Genomic DNA, 11,409 nt, shown 5'->3' on the forward strand with positions numbered 1-11,409 from the left:
TTCCTCGCTGTTGTCAGATTCCGCTAATGAGGCCCCGGCCGGTTTAATGTCGGCGGTTTTGTGGCCAACACCTCGCCGGACGCGCTTGGCAGGAAACAGAAGCCCGATGGTCCCAGCAGCCCTGGCTTCTTCGTATTGTCTTATCGTAAGGCCGTCGCTAGTGGACACATCACGTCCGGAATCGATAAGATCCCGGTCACCTTCTGCTGTTGGCACTATCACGGACTTATGGCGATAATTCCCGGATCGGTCCAGTATATCATTGTAGAGCATCTCGTCTGTTGCGTCCCGCGCTTCATCCACAGCTGAGCCATCTATATCGTAGATTGTAGATATGTCGCGCAATAGATGGTAGGGAAGAGCCAGCTGGCCCCGAATAATCTGGTCCAAAGGATTTCCATGGTCAAAGCCGACAATAATCTGAGCGCCCATTTCAGCCTTGGGAACTAATCCTGGAGCTAAGGTAGAGGACTGAAGGCTTCGCAAAGGATGTGAGTAGATACGACCCCCGATCCTGCGTCTTCCTTCCAGTACTATCACACGGGGCGATGTGAGCGGATCATGATAATGGTTGAAGAGGCCTTCCAAGTGGCGTGCACACCCCAGACCGGCCATTCCAGCCCCGATCACAACAATCACCGGCCCATCCCGCCGTCGACCCTTCTTCGGTGGTGCCGGAGAGACTGGTATCTCTATGCAGCCAAAATTGATGTATCCATTGCGCACGAGAAACTCGTAGGCAAACGATGCAAGGTTCATCCAGCGATAGTCCTTTGCACAACCCATGGCTTCCTCCTTCGAAACACTCAGCATAGGATTACGCGTCCACAAACGCAGGATGCCGTTTCGAATGTTTAAGTAGACAGTGACATGGAGATGACACATGTGATCTTGGAGGAGTTCTTGTTCCTTCTTGTGAAGCGCGTATGGATTTAGTCGGGACGCATACGCGGCTGCCACACATTGTTGAGCGTAGACTGCAGCGGGCATCCTGGGAGGTATCGAGGAGCGTGGCCGGTACCTCGCCTGTATGGATCCATTGTCGACACCTTTGTTGGTCGACGAAGATGTTGACGAAGACATGATATTGATGGTCCTAGCTGGAGATGTTGAGGTCTTCTGAGTGGTCTTGGGGGGTAAGGTCTGCGTCTTCTCCGAATGATTGGAAGTTGCTGGGTTCGTACTCGGAATATAAGACTGTGGTGTTTGGTCTGCTGCCTGAGCGCGATCCTGCAACCCCCGGAGAACGCCATTGATTTCAGAGAAATTTCCCCTTACGCCTCCATTAGGAGTGGGGTTAGAAAGGATAATTCCATTTCCATTTGGAAGACCCCCCGGATATATGCCCTCAGGCTGCTTTGCGGGAAATTGAGAGGGACCTGTTGCAGCGAAGGCTTGGCGCGGTGCCAGCAAAGGGAAAGAGCTTCTGCCAGCGGTGTCGAAATTGGTGGGCACATGATATTGGTCCAAATGATTGCATTCATAGGCATGGCCATCTGGACCTCGAGTCCCCACAGCTGCGGCAGATTTCATAGTTGCTGGTAAGCGAGCAGAAGTGGGATTTCGACAAGTGCCACACACTCTCAGAATGTAGGTATATGCTTGTAAGGCTTCTGGAACTGATAGCAGAGAGCTCACGAAACCAACTACTACGCTGCAAACACGGCGACTGACGGATTGACTCTATGGATACCCATTTCGTGAGGTGTTGTGGAATGTTAATGCTTAGCCTATTCATCCATGGCGAGCTCCATCACGATCAGTCCCTTGGATGGGTGAAGAGAAGGCCTGGACCAGGTATGTGAAATGTATCTTATCGTTCAAATCAAGTCAGCGGACCACTCGATATCATATATGATTTGCGGGTGAATGCTAGGGTAATTCCAAGACAAGTATGCATGAAAGTGACACAGGCAATGACCAGTTGACATACATGCTGGGGTGGAGTTAGTGGCTAACAAGACATCAGGTCCTTCGCCTGCGAATCTATCACGTTGGTTGGCTTGTTTCTGGCACCGGCGCAAACCCTACTAAGAAGTAGGACGAGGAAACCGCAGGGGTATTTGAGTGGTACGGAGAGAGTAGTAGCGACCGACTTACCGGTAGGATGAGAACACCGCCGCCTGAGGGGTGGATATGGAGACAACGAATCAAGGGGGGAAGAGCCACAGTGCAGAGGCAGAAGGAACTCGGAGTCAGTCCAAAGTAGACAGACGATCTTGCATTGAGGCCTGTCGGAGTCGAGAAGGGAAGGAAAGTCGGCGGGAAATTCGGCCGGAACCCCGCGTAATTTTCAGTCCGGCCAGCCAATACTTTCGATACTTTCATTACATTCCTGCTGGCCGTCTTCGTGTGCCATCGTCAGCCTGAGGACTCCTCGTCCATCTCCCCCTTTTCTTGCTCCTCCTAGTCTTCCTTTAGGTCCGTCTGATCTCGCTAAGAGGACCTCGGTGAGATGCTGCTTTGCGATCTGACCGTTTGCCCCCAGCTTTGTTCGCGCTCCCGGATCCTCCCGCGTCACAAGCGTCAAGGTGGACCTCCTACTGCTTGGAATGTTGCACTGGTCACCACCGTGCGAATCTTCCAATCCCACCTAGAGAGCGAGGTCTCCAGTAGTACCCGAGGATTGCCTTACTGATCAGTCAACCTACCTGCAGAAATTCTAAAGCTACTCTGTACAAGTACTAACACAACTTGGTGTTCAACAGTCGAGGCATAGCCAGAAGCCGGGCTTCTTATGGGCCCCTCGCCTAATTATAATATTTACGAAACCCCCAAAGGGAATTTATAAACCGTCATGTCCATCCGGAAAAGTGTGCTGTCATCACTCGTAACCGCAGATATCTATCACGTAGCCACCAACGCCCTCGCTATTGACTGTTCCGGGCCAACCATGAGCCCTAGGGTTTCCGCACGTGTGTATGTAGGGTATACATCTCCTCATGGGACCCATCACCATCTTTGAAGATATCTGAATCGTTGTCGGTAAATTCATCGCGATAAGGGGAGGCTTGTGTGCGGTGAGGGGAGGTCTCACTGCCACTCTCATCGTCAATCGCCAGGTCGACATGGTCGTCGTCGAGGTCGCCGAATCCGATGCGTTCTTCTTCATCACGCGCAAGAAGAGCGGCCGCGCTGTTTACTTCGGGATCCTCGGAAAAGGCGCCATGGGGACGATGGGCAGCATGGTCTGTTTGCAGCGAGCGTCGGATGTCCTCCCTTTCTTTCGCTTCTAGCTCTTTGGCCCGGGCCAATGTTCTTATCCATGTGCGTTAGTCTCAAAGGCTTGGGTCAATGCAGGGAGGCATCTCAAGTCTTACCTTCTATATATATACAACCCCGTGAAGATACCAATGCAGATAGAGACGATAATACTGCAAATATTGACAGCCTTGGAGCCTGCGCTCATCTCTTCATTGTTCTCCGACAAGACGCGCAACCGGTTACCGATGAAGGCTGGAACCAGCAGCTTCGGCGAAATGAGTGCCGTGGCAAGCCCATACGTCAACGGTTGAACGGTGGGGAAGGTTGAGACCGCCCCATTGCATACCGAGTAGGGCAGCGGGCAGAGGCGGATCATGCACAGCAATTTCAAGCCGTCATACTTCAGCGTCAGCGACAACGCTGCGAATCTCTTGTCGCGTTCCATCAACCGGTGAACGAATTTGGATAAAATTGTCCGAGACACAATGAAAGAACAAGTCGACCCAAGCACAGTAGCGGAAGCATAAAGAAGCCATCTATGAACGGTGTTAGCCCTCCTTGCACATCAATGCACACTTTTCACTCACCCTTTCCAGATCCCAAAGATGTAGCCCGCCATAGTTCCAAATGTGGACCATCCAACCAACGGCGGAAAGGAGACAAAGAAAACACACAACCACAGAACCCCGTAGGCTAGAGGAGAATGCTCCCATTGTGCCGCCACGGGTTGAAGCCAGATGAAGACCTTCCCAGTAAAGACAAGAAAGCCTATTCCAAGGAGATTGGCCAATAAGAACGCGGACACCGCCCCTACCCTTTGCCAGAAGTTCATCTTGCGCCACGATTCCAGGAGCTGGTGATATGTCTTGGTTGCTCGGTCTACGATCTGATCTCGGAGGGTAGCGGGTCGTCCGCCGGAGATACTGGCTGAATTCCGCCTCCCCGGTGCCCTTCGGCTCCATGGCGGATAGGCCTCATCCTCCGACGGAGACAGAGGTTCTGGGGACGAGGTCGAGACGGACAGTGCCCGGGCGGTGGATGAGTAATCCGCAGGCATCTTTCCAAAGGGGAATTTGAAATTGTGGACGAGCGTATGATCCTAACTTGATATTCAATATGCGGAGTCAATCTCGGCTCGATGTTGATATTGGGTGAGGCGGATGAACGCCTGTGCAGAGAAATGGGCCGACGGGCGCAAACCAGTACGCGACTTGGGAGTTCGGCAATGTCTGAATGCAACGCTGTAGATGTTCAATGGTCGTTCAGATTGGCGATGCGCAGTTAACAGCAAGGAGGGCGTAGCTAAGCCCTCGTGTAGGGACGAAGCATGAGTGGATGGCGAGAGAGATAGAAAGAGAGTGAGGGAGTGAGAAGAGGAAGGGTCCACGACGTCCGGTCTAGCTAGCTAGGCGATGATGAAATGGGAGCTGTCCGGTAATTGGTCAATGAGCTTCAGCTAGTTGCAGCACAGAGGAATGATCTCGGGTGGTGGCAAGTGGGAGGTGGAACTAAAGATCGGATTAGAATAGCATTTGATATTAGAGATCGAGAGATGGATGCGAAAGAATGACCGTGATATCAATCAGCTCATCCAGTCTTACCTCGTGAGAGTCAGTCCGTCTGCATTTCTCTTGAAGGTGGAGTTTAGTGTCTGCCTGAAGGCGGAAATCGGGGAAGATCTTAGTCAGGATCGCTGCTGACTGTTCCACTTTGCCTGTTTTTCATACGCCTCGATACGGGGGTTTAGATTACGGATGGTATTATTGTTTGCCCTCAATCGATCGCATCTTAGAAGTAGAGTTGAGTTACATGAATAACGAACTGCATTGGTGATATCCCTGACTGTGGGGAGTCATGAATTAATCTACTATCACTTGGGTAGGTAGAGATGAATTGACACTATGGCGACTCCATCGTCTCCATCTCGATCCTGACCAGCAAGTCTTCTGCTTAGTCCGGCAGATCGACCAGGAAGCCCAATTCTTAGTGAGGAATTAGCTGCCAGTCTAGATTTCCTCCCCCCCAAAAAGGGGGGAAACTTGGACGGTGACAGCACTGCCGTTTCTTTGGTTGAGAGTCAAATCGCGTTCCGGAATCTTCAGCTTTGGTTGATGGCCTGTCAATAATAAAGAAAAAAAACATTAACGACAAATGAAAAAACAAGTACCTTTTTAGGTGTGTTGGTTGGAAGAGAGATCTATCGGGAGACACCGCGTAGTAATTGTTTGAGGGGGGCATAAAACCATCAATCAATCAATACCAAATCCCTCCGCTCTCTCCGACTTGCTTTGCTGCCCTCTTTCCTGCTTCTCTCCCCTTCTTTCTTTCTACTTGCTGGCTTTACCCCTCTCACTCCTCCTCCCTTCTATTCTCTCTCTCTCTCTCCTTCTTCTCTCTCTTCTGTGTGTCTTGCGCGTCCTCCCTCTTTGGACTTCCTTTTTCCATCTCTCCATCCCGTCTCCTCTTCTTATCTTCTCCCTCCCTTCCTTCGTTTTCCCGGATCCACTCTCTTCTCCCCCTCCCCGTCATCATCGATCATTGCACGACGGCTGATGCGATGTAATCACCCGTGGACTTCCAGCTTGTCCCCTGTCGCCTGTCAACCTTGCTAACATCCCTCTTTTTTTCATCAAGCTTTTATATTCGTTTCATGAATTCCAGCGGTCCTGGGAACAAATCATGGACGTGGATCATCGAATCTGACCTGTCTTCTGTTGTCTCCTTGATCTGATTTGATTACTGTTCCCAATCTCCAAACGCCGATTACCCCACATATTCCTGCACACACCGTGTATCCTCCGTCGCCCTCCTACTTCTGCCTTCCTTCGTTCACAACACCCCTGACGATCCAGCATGATTCAAGAAGACCTCCTCGAGGATTGTCTTCGCATCCTCCAGGATCAAGCTCTGGACGAAGAAGAGCAGGTCGAGAAAATAGAGGATTTCGTACGCGAAAAGACCTCCTTATCAGGTCCGTCTCTAGAAAATGCCGTCCTCGACATCCTTTGGCGCCATCGCAACCGCACCTTACCAGACTCCTCCCCTCCGCCGCCCCGTCACACGGTGATTCGCCGCTCGTCTCCTGCCCCTTGGCAGATGGCGCGTTCTGCGACCCCGTTATCTCCTCACTCGAACCTAGGCACGAGCCCCGGAAGTACCTCCTGGCTCCAGAGCTCCCGAGGCGGCTTATCCCGGCCACCCCTGTCCTCCACCGTATCGCCTTTCACTTCTCCGCGCCCATCGCCTCGACTAGCTCTTGCGCAACCCATCCCTCACTCCCCCAACCTAAACGCATACGAATTCTCCGATCAGAGCCAAGTGTCCGATTTCTACGGTGACTTGGGAAGCGATAGCAATGTGGACTGGCTGGTTGCCGACGACGCGAATAGCGTCACCTCGTCCATTGGGACTCCGAGCATCACAGGAGGATTGAGCGCCACGGCACCCGAGTTTGTGCCCGATATGAGCCCGCATGATATCTTACGCACTGTCCTGGGAGACAAGCGATCGAACGATGAAATTGAGGCGGCTCTGGAAGCCAACAGCTACGACTTGGGCGCGACGATCGCGTCGCTATCGCAGCCCGGTGACGGTGACCCCATCTTGCAGCACGCGGAGGATAGTCACGTTGTGGTCGGAAAGTCCATGTCAATGGAGCCGCCCAAGATCGCTACACCTCCGAGCAACAGTCGCAGTCCAGTGGTCTGCAAGTACTGGCTGTCTACCGGCCAATGTCTCCGTGCCGATTGCCGTTTCAGTCATGATCTAACCAACCACCTTTGCAAGTGAGTATACTCCTGAGCCTCTCAATGTGTTGTTTTCGCAAGAATAGGACACTAATAGCAGCGCGTTCGTATAGGTATTGGGTTATGGGGAATTGTTTGGCAGGTGACGGCTGTCCCTTTTCGCATGACCCTTCAGCTCTCGTTGCGAATCTCAGTGTGACAGACGGTACTCCCGGCACAGGATCGCCTGGCACATCATTCCACATGGAAAGTACCTCAGATGCCTTTCCTCCTCTGCAGTCTACTGCCGGGATGGGAGACCAATGGGCTGGCCAGTATCTTGGCAAGTATTCTGGCCATTTGTCCGCGTTCCCTGGCAGCAAATACGTGCCTCAGGCCATGCAGTTTGCTGTTGGCAAGCGGAATGGAAGCATGACCAACCTGTCCCGCCCCCATTCCCGACCAGGGAGTCGGCATCAGCATCGTGAGCTGAACCCGGCTGCCCCATCGGTCGATGATCCAGACGCATTCCCCACCCTTGCTGCTGTCAGTGCCAAAAACACCGGCAAGAAGCATCATGGGAAGCGCGGAAATCGCGACAATAATTCAAGCAGAGAAAACATGCCTACATCTTTAGCGGACGTGGTTCGCATGTCCCCATCTCCGGCACCAGGGAAGGGGAAGACTTCGTCTAAAAACAATCGGGATGGGGCTAAAGGCCGTGAGCATAGCGCAGCCGCTCAGGCAATCCCACCGCCGCAGAATATTCCCTGGTTGGAAACTGGTTCCCGAGCGAACCAACAATATATCAAATACCGGACGGAGGCTATCCGCCATGGTACTGTACGGAACAAATTCCTTCAGAGGTACGTTGATACTCTTTCAAAGTCAGAAGGCTTGGAGCTGATTGTCCGGATAGTGCTGCTCAAGCGTGGAACCGCAATGACGCAAGAGCCGCAAAAGCTCTGTCTCTGCGGGGACAGGCTGAAAACGAAGCCATGCGCAAGTGTCATCGGGAAGCAGCACGGCAACTATACGAAGAACGTAACAAACATCTCTTAGACGCTGGTCTGGATGATGCAGCGGAGGAACTCTATGTTGATTTGCATGGCTTGCATCCCGAGGAGGCCATTGAATACCTGGAGAAGATCCTTCTCAAACATGCCCGCGAAGGCCGGCGCGTAGTCTACGCCATCACGGGCACGGGCCATCATTCAAAGAACGGCAAGGACAAGATCGGCAAGGCCGTCAAGGCATGGCTGAATGAATGGAAGTACCTGTTCCGCGAGTTCAGTGTCCCCGGCGAGCGGGGCGGATATGTTGGAGGCATCCTGGGGATTGACCCCACCAGCTACGATAAATCATTAGCCAAGAGTTTGGAAGACGATGCCAACGGCAAGGCGGATGCGGACCAGCCCGTCCTGACCATGGGCAAGATCCAGCTGTTGAAGCGCGAAGACCTGGAGTCAAAGCAATAATACACAGCAAATTTTCCTCAAACCCTCAAGGGAACCCTTTCTTGATTCCTGATCCTCAAAGTCAACGTCGCATCCTAGCTCAACCTCGTGCACGCTTTGGAGAATACCAGGGTTTATGAGAATCCTTGTAGGGAAGCCAATACCACGGAGTGTAAGAGGTGATCATTAGACTATCTACTCAAACTCTTTCTTGATCTCATTTCGGTTCTACCTCCCCCTCACCCAACAAGTACTATCAATATAGTTACTATCTTTGTTTTGTCAACCGGCTTGACTACTTGTATATAACTCCACTCACCCGAAGACACGCACATCATCTGTAATCATCTTCATCACTCCGGCTCCTGGTGCCCCCACTCCTCCCTCAAACCCCCAACATCAAATCCACACGCCTCAGCCTTCCTAACCACTGCCCTAGCCTTCTCCGCTACCGGCACATCAATCATCTTCCCATCCAGCGTCCACGCACCCCGCCCGGCCCTGGCAGCCTTCTCATCCGCCACACACACCCTCACAGCCCACTTAACTTCCTCCGGATCCGGTCCAAAGATCGCCTGCGCCGTCTCCACCTGCGACGGATGAATACACTGCTTCCCGTTGAATCCCAGCCGTCTCCCATCACGACATTCCTCCTCCAGCACCGCAGGCGGAGACCCGTCCCCCTTGGTTGATTTATACGCCGTGCAGACCAAATCAATAGTCGAGGGGAGGTTTGCAGCGCGAGCAGCAGTAGCAATCATAGACCTTGCGAAGAGGAATTCAGTGAGTGATGGGGTGCGAGTGATGCTGAGGTCGAGGGCGAAGTCTTCAGCTGCGAAGATGAGGCCTTGCAGGAGGGGCGTGGAAGCGCAGATTTGGGTGAGGTTTGTGAGGGATTTGGCGGATTCAACTAAGGTGAGGAGGGAAATGGGAGTTCTTGGGGTTGAGGGGTCTTGTGTTTGTTGCTGTTGGGAGAGAGTGTGTGTGATGACGTCGTTCACGAAGGTCAGATCTGAGGGGGTGTTGACTTTGGGGATTACGATTGTGGTGAGGTTGGGGGATTTGAGCTATTCGGTTTCAGTATTTTGGATTGAAGAGGAGAAATTTGGGAAAATATTGATGCGTACCACTTCGGTGAGATCGCCTAGGGCGAGTCCGCTGTCTACGGAGTTGATTCGCACGGCTCGTTCGCGGATTCCCTGCGGTGCGGGCTCGTCGAGCGCTCTCCGCACCAGGGACCGAGCTTCCGCTTTCTTGTGCGGAGTTACGCTGTCTTCGAGATCGTAGGCCACGCAGTCAGCGGTTAGAGTGCGGGATTTGTCGATGAAGCGTTGGGAGGAGCCCGGGACTGGGATTGGACGGGTTAGTTAGGGGTGAATTGGTATAGCCGGATGGGCAGGTTGGGGAGTGGGATAAGGGTGGAAATGCGGGGAGAGCTGCGGGTTGGGAAGAGACGGGGGAAGGGACGTACTGTAGAGAAGGGCGCGACGGAGGGTATTTCTGGCTGCCATTGTGGATGGGAGGAGAGTGCTCAGTTTGCAAGATGATAGTGAGTGGCTATCGCACTGAGTTAACTGCAATTTCTCCGGTGGGTTGAAGAGATGGAGATATCGGATGAAGCTGCAGCGGTTGCGGATTGACCCGCAACTTTAAGAGATCCTCGGTTTGCGCATAAAGGCTTCTCCAGTCAGGAACCGGCCGATGACCTCATCCGGCAGGTGTCGCGACTCGCGCGTATTTTAGTTCGTTCCATTGGCGTTTGCACCATTCTCTTGTAGTGAATATTGGGTTTACACCCTTAGCAAGCGCTCAACTCGGGCAATATAAATGAACCCGTGTGCCGATCGCGCATGAAACAGAGGGGAGTCGGAGAAATAAGATGAAAAGAGTGTCAAGTAACCGTCTGCCGCTCCACATTCTGCCGTGCCCCACCGCCCCCTGGCTGGAGACACGCAGCATCAACGCAATCCCGCCTCGCATGATCTGGACTCGCCCGGAGGCTGCTTGACTGCCGTCTATCTCATGTGCATTGAACTGTTATCAGAGGTTACTTCTTGTTTTCATACTGCACGCTTTCTGTCATCATGGAACAGCAACCGCTCCAGCCGCAGCAGGGCGAACTGAACTGGCGCCTCAGTGCTCACCCGATTACCCTCCTGTTCTTCCTGGGCTTTCGCATCGGCGCTCTACTGATGTACCTCTTCGGCGTGCTCTTCATCAAGAACTTGTGCGTAAATTTCTTTCACACTCAGATTCATGATCATCACTCTTTCCTCCTTCAATTCCGGGACCTCCCAAAGCTGCACAATCTAGATCCAAGCAACCAACCCAGCTAACCACCGCAACCAGTGTCCTCGTCTTCATCATCACCCTCCTCATCCTCTCCGCCGACTTCTACTACCTCAAAAACATTGCCGGTCGTCGCCTGGTCGGTCTCCGCTGGTGGAACGAAGTCAACACTTCCTCCGGCGACTCCACTTGGGTCTTCGAGTCCTCCGATCCCACTACCCGCACTATCACTGCCACGGACAAGCGCTTCTTCTGGCTGAGTCTGTACGTGACGCCTGCGCTGTGGATCGGTCTTGCCATTCTGGCCATTATCCGTCTGAGCAGTGTGATTTGGTTGAGTCTTGTTGGTGAGTTTATCCTTACACCTCCCCTTCAAGCAGGTGTATAAGGAGTGTGGAATACTAACTGGGCACAGCCATTGCTCTCGCTCTGACCATCACCAACACTATTGCGTTCTCCCGGTGCGATCGCTTCAGTCAGGCTTCGACGTTTGCGAATAGTGCGCTTTCGGGTGGGGTCATGAGTAACCTTGCGGGAGGTCTGCTGGGCAGGCTTTTCAAGTAGGGCGTATGCCTCTCAAATATGATTAAGCTGGGGTTCATACGGGATGTGGACCTCGGGCAGTCTGTTTTATCTTTGATTTGTTCTTTTGAGTCGGATTGATGAGTGTAGTGGGTTTATCCGGGGAAGAAGGAGTAGGTTGGCCTAGGGGAGGGGAGCTTTTGTTTCGTCGG

General features: G+C 52.8%; 4 protein-coding genes across 4 annotated transcripts; 2 read left to right on the forward strand and 2 right to left on the reverse strand.

Annotated features, from left to right (window-relative positions):
• Positions 1-3,316: 3,316 nt before the first annotated feature.
• On the reverse strand, positions 3,317-4,261 carry TVP38 (Tlg2-vesicle protein; the record flags this gene model as incomplete). Its single annotated transcript, XM_041685677.1, has 2 exons — positions 3,317-3,740; positions 3,792-4,261. The coding sequence occupies 2 exons, from the start codon at positions 4,259-4,261 to the stop codon at positions 3,317-3,319; spliced, it is 894 nt and encodes a 297-aa protein (XP_041539737.1).
• A 1,796-nt stretch (positions 4,262-6,057) lies between these two features.
• Positions 6,058-8,407, forward strand: AKAW2_20912S (CCCH zinc finger and SMR domain protein; the record flags this gene model as incomplete). Its single annotated transcript, XM_041685678.1, has 3 exons — positions 6,058-6,989; positions 7,064-7,795; positions 7,849-8,407. The coding sequence occupies 3 exons, from the start codon at positions 6,058-6,060 to the stop codon at positions 8,405-8,407; spliced, it is 2,223 nt and encodes a 740-aa protein (XP_041539738.1).
• A 332-nt stretch (positions 8,408-8,739) lies between these two features.
• On the reverse strand, positions 8,740-9,897 carry AKAW2_20913A (HpcH/HpaI aldolase/citrate lyase family protein; the record flags this gene model as incomplete). Its single annotated transcript, XM_041685679.1, has 3 exons — positions 8,740-9,453; positions 9,514-9,734; positions 9,858-9,897. 3 exons carry the CDS (start codon positions 9,895-9,897, stop codon positions 8,740-8,742), a joined length of 975 nt encoding a protein of 324 aa, XP_041539739.1.
• Positions 9,898-10,470: 573 nt separating this feature from the next.
• Positions 10,471-11,239, forward strand: TVP23 (DUF846 domain-containing protein; the record flags this gene model as incomplete). The annotated part of the gene is made up of 3 exons (XM_041685681.1): positions 10,471-10,613; positions 10,736-11,022; positions 11,091-11,239. The coding sequence occupies 3 exons, from the start codon at positions 10,471-10,473 to the stop codon at positions 11,237-11,239; spliced, it is 579 nt and encodes a 192-aa protein (XP_041539740.1).
• Between the last annotated feature and the right edge of the window lie 170 nt (positions 11,240-11,409).

This window comes from Aspergillus luchuensis, chromosome 2 (genome assembly GCF_016861625.1).
Source record: "Aspergillus luchuensis IFO 4308 DNA, chromosome 2, nearly complete sequence".
Taxonomy (NCBI): domain Eukaryota; kingdom Fungi; phylum Ascomycota; class Eurotiomycetes; order Eurotiales; family Aspergillaceae; genus Aspergillus; species Aspergillus luchuensis.